Source organism: Thamnophis elegans, chromosome Z, assembly GCF_009769535.1.
Source record: "Thamnophis elegans isolate rThaEle1 chromosome Z, rThaEle1.pri, whole genome shotgun sequence".
NCBI classification, from domain to species: Eukaryota; Metazoa; Chordata; class Lepidosauria; order Squamata; family Colubridae; genus Thamnophis; species Thamnophis elegans.
This window is the reverse complement of record NC_045558.1, coordinates 496,332-498,831: the sequence shown is the minus strand read 5'-3', so window position 1 is coordinate 498,831 and position 2,500 is coordinate 496,332. Positions and strand designations below refer to the sequence as shown.

Here is a 2,500-nt window from a genome sequence, read left to right as displayed (position 1 = left end):
GGGTTTTTCCCCCCCTTTAATCAAAGCAGTCAGTGTAACCATCTCTGCTAACTCCATCAAATCTGGCAGCCCTTCGTCCATTCTGGGGATCGAAGTGCCCTTCCACGTTTGCGCATAAGGTAATCTTGATGCCATCGACATACTCTATATCAGTGTTTCTCAACCTTGGCAACTTGAAGATGTCTGGACTTCAACTCCCAGAATTCCCCAGCCAGCGAATGCTGGCTGGGGAATTCTGGGAGTTGAAGTCCAGACATCTTCAAGTTGCCAAGGTTGAGAAACACTGCTCTATATAACCATAATGGCGAAACTATGGCACACGTGTCAAAGGTGGCACGCAGGACCCTCCCTCTCTGTTGATCATGAACACCGTTGCCAGCTGCCCTTCTGGTTTCCGCTGTGTTGGTCTTCGCAAGCGCCAGAGCGCCGGGAAATGGCCTGAAAAAAGGCCATTTTTGGTTGGTTTTCTGGGCCATTTTCAGGCTGTTTTCAGACCATTATCCAGGCTAAAAATAGCCCAAAAATTGCCCAGAAAATGGCCAGAAAACCAGCCAAAAAAAAAACGCAACAGTAGTTTTTCAGTATTTGAGGGTCAACTTATTTTCCAAAGCACCAGAGGACAAGATGAGAAACAATGGATGGACACTAATCAAGGAGAGATGCAACCTGGAATTAAGGAGAAACTTCCTAACAGTCAGGACAATTAACCAGTGGAACTGCTGGCCACTGGAAGCTATGGGTGCTTCACCACTGGAGATGTTTATGGTTGGACAGAATAATATAGGGACTCCTGCTCAAAGATGGGGTTGGACTAGAAGACCTCAGTGGTCCCTTCCAGCTCTATTCTGGTGGATGGATTGTTTGAATTAATAGCAATAGCCCTTAAGACTTATATACCGCTTCATAGAGCTTTTACAGCCCTCTCTAAGCGGTTTACAGAGTCAGGCTCTTGCCCCCAACAATCTGGGTCCTCATTTGACCCACCTCGGAAGGACAGGAGGCTGAGTCAACCTTGAGCCTGGTGGGATTTCAATTTAGATTTCACCTCTGCCCCCTAACTAACTAACTCTTTCTCCTCTAACTCAACCTTCCAGGGGGAGAAGAACCCCCCCAACTGTCCACTACAGATGGGTAATCTGTGGGTCACGCTATGGGGAGGGAGCCCAAAATGGATATCAGGGGTCCCCCATGTTCTGCCGGGACTTTCCACCCCTCCCCGATTCCGATATATATGAAATACTCCAGTTGGGGGAGGGGTGTTGAGACTTTATGGGGATTCCTGCCAATGGGGGTTCATAGGGACTCATGGGCCTCCCTATGCAGTTCTGGCTCCCTTCAGGAGCCCCAGAACCCTGTGGGTGGGGCCTCTGCAGGCTCCTCCCCCTCAGAACTAACTGCCACTACCGGACAGTGGAAGCCCCTTTTCCTTCCAGAGGTGTGGGGAGAGGAAACCCCCCCCTCCCTTGCCAAAAAGCAGGGCCCATGCAAGAAATTTCCTCCCCCAATTTCAGGGGTTGGGGGCTGAATTAGGAGAAAAATTGAACAATTGAGGGGGCTTTTTAAGGTCTCAGGACCCCCCATCCTGTAACTTTGAGAGACCCCCCAGTGGGGGGGATAGGGCCCCCTTCTGCTCTGGCTTCTCCCCCCCCCCATTTAATTTCCCAACTTGAGAATCTCCCTAATCCCCACCCTTAAATTCTCCCTTCTGTCATTTCAGCCCGGCTTTCCCTGGGAGCCCCCCGGCCAAAATGGCTGAGGTTCTCTGCCCCCAGCCTCAATCCGAGAAGCAGGAGAGCATCTACCACTGGCTGCCCACCAGGGAGGAAGAGCCCAGCCGGCCACAGTTAAGGTAGAGGCTGAAATGGCCATCAGGCAGCCAAATCAAGGGGTGAACAGAGAGAGAGAGGGAGAGAGGAGAAGAGGGAGATAGAGGAGAAAGAGAGAGAAGAGGGAGAGAGGGGGAGAGAAAGAGAGGAAAGGGAGGGAGAAAGAAGAGTTCAAGGAGGAGAAAGAGGGAGAGAGAGAAGGAGAGCGGGGTGGGAGAGAGAGAGAAAGTAGAAAGAGAGAGAGAGGGAGAGAGAAAGGGGAGAAAGAGAGAGAGTAGCAGAGAGAGAGGAGGGAGAGAGGAAGGGGAGAGAAAGATGGAGAAGAGAGGAGAGGAGAAAGAGAGGGGGAAAGCAGAGAGAGAAGAGGAAGAGGGGTGGGGAAAGAGGGAGAGAGATAAAGAGGAGAAAGACAGAGAGGGGGAAGAGGATAGAGGGAGTGCAAAGAAGACGAGAAAGAGAGAGAAAAAAGTTCAAGGAGGAGAAAGGAGGAAGAGAGAGAGGAGAGAGGGAGAGAGAGAAAGAGGAGAAAGAGGGGGAGAGAATAGCAGAGAGAGAAGAGGGAGAGAGGGGGTGGGAGGAGAGGGAGAGAGGCAGAAAGGAAAAAGAGAGATTGGAGGGAGGTAGAGAGAGAAAGGGGAGAAAGAGAGAGAGAGAATAGCAGAGAGAGAGGAGGG

General features: G+C 51.2%; 1 protein-coding gene across 1 annotated transcript in view; it reads left to right on the top strand.

The window, feature by feature from the left end:
* The first annotated feature begins 1,725 nt into the window (after nt 1–1,725).
* The window catches only part of LOC116520427 (enkurin-like), a 7,066-nt gene continuing 6,291 nt past the window's right edge, over nt 1,726–2,500 (top strand). Inside the window, exon 1 of the mRNA XM_032234618.1 lies at nt 1,726–1,843. Within this exon, the coding sequence (XP_032090509.1) occupies nt 1,749–1,843 (95 nt within the window). The 5' untranslated portion in view covers nt 1,726–1,748. The remainder of the gene's footprint in view (nt 1,844–2,500) is intronic.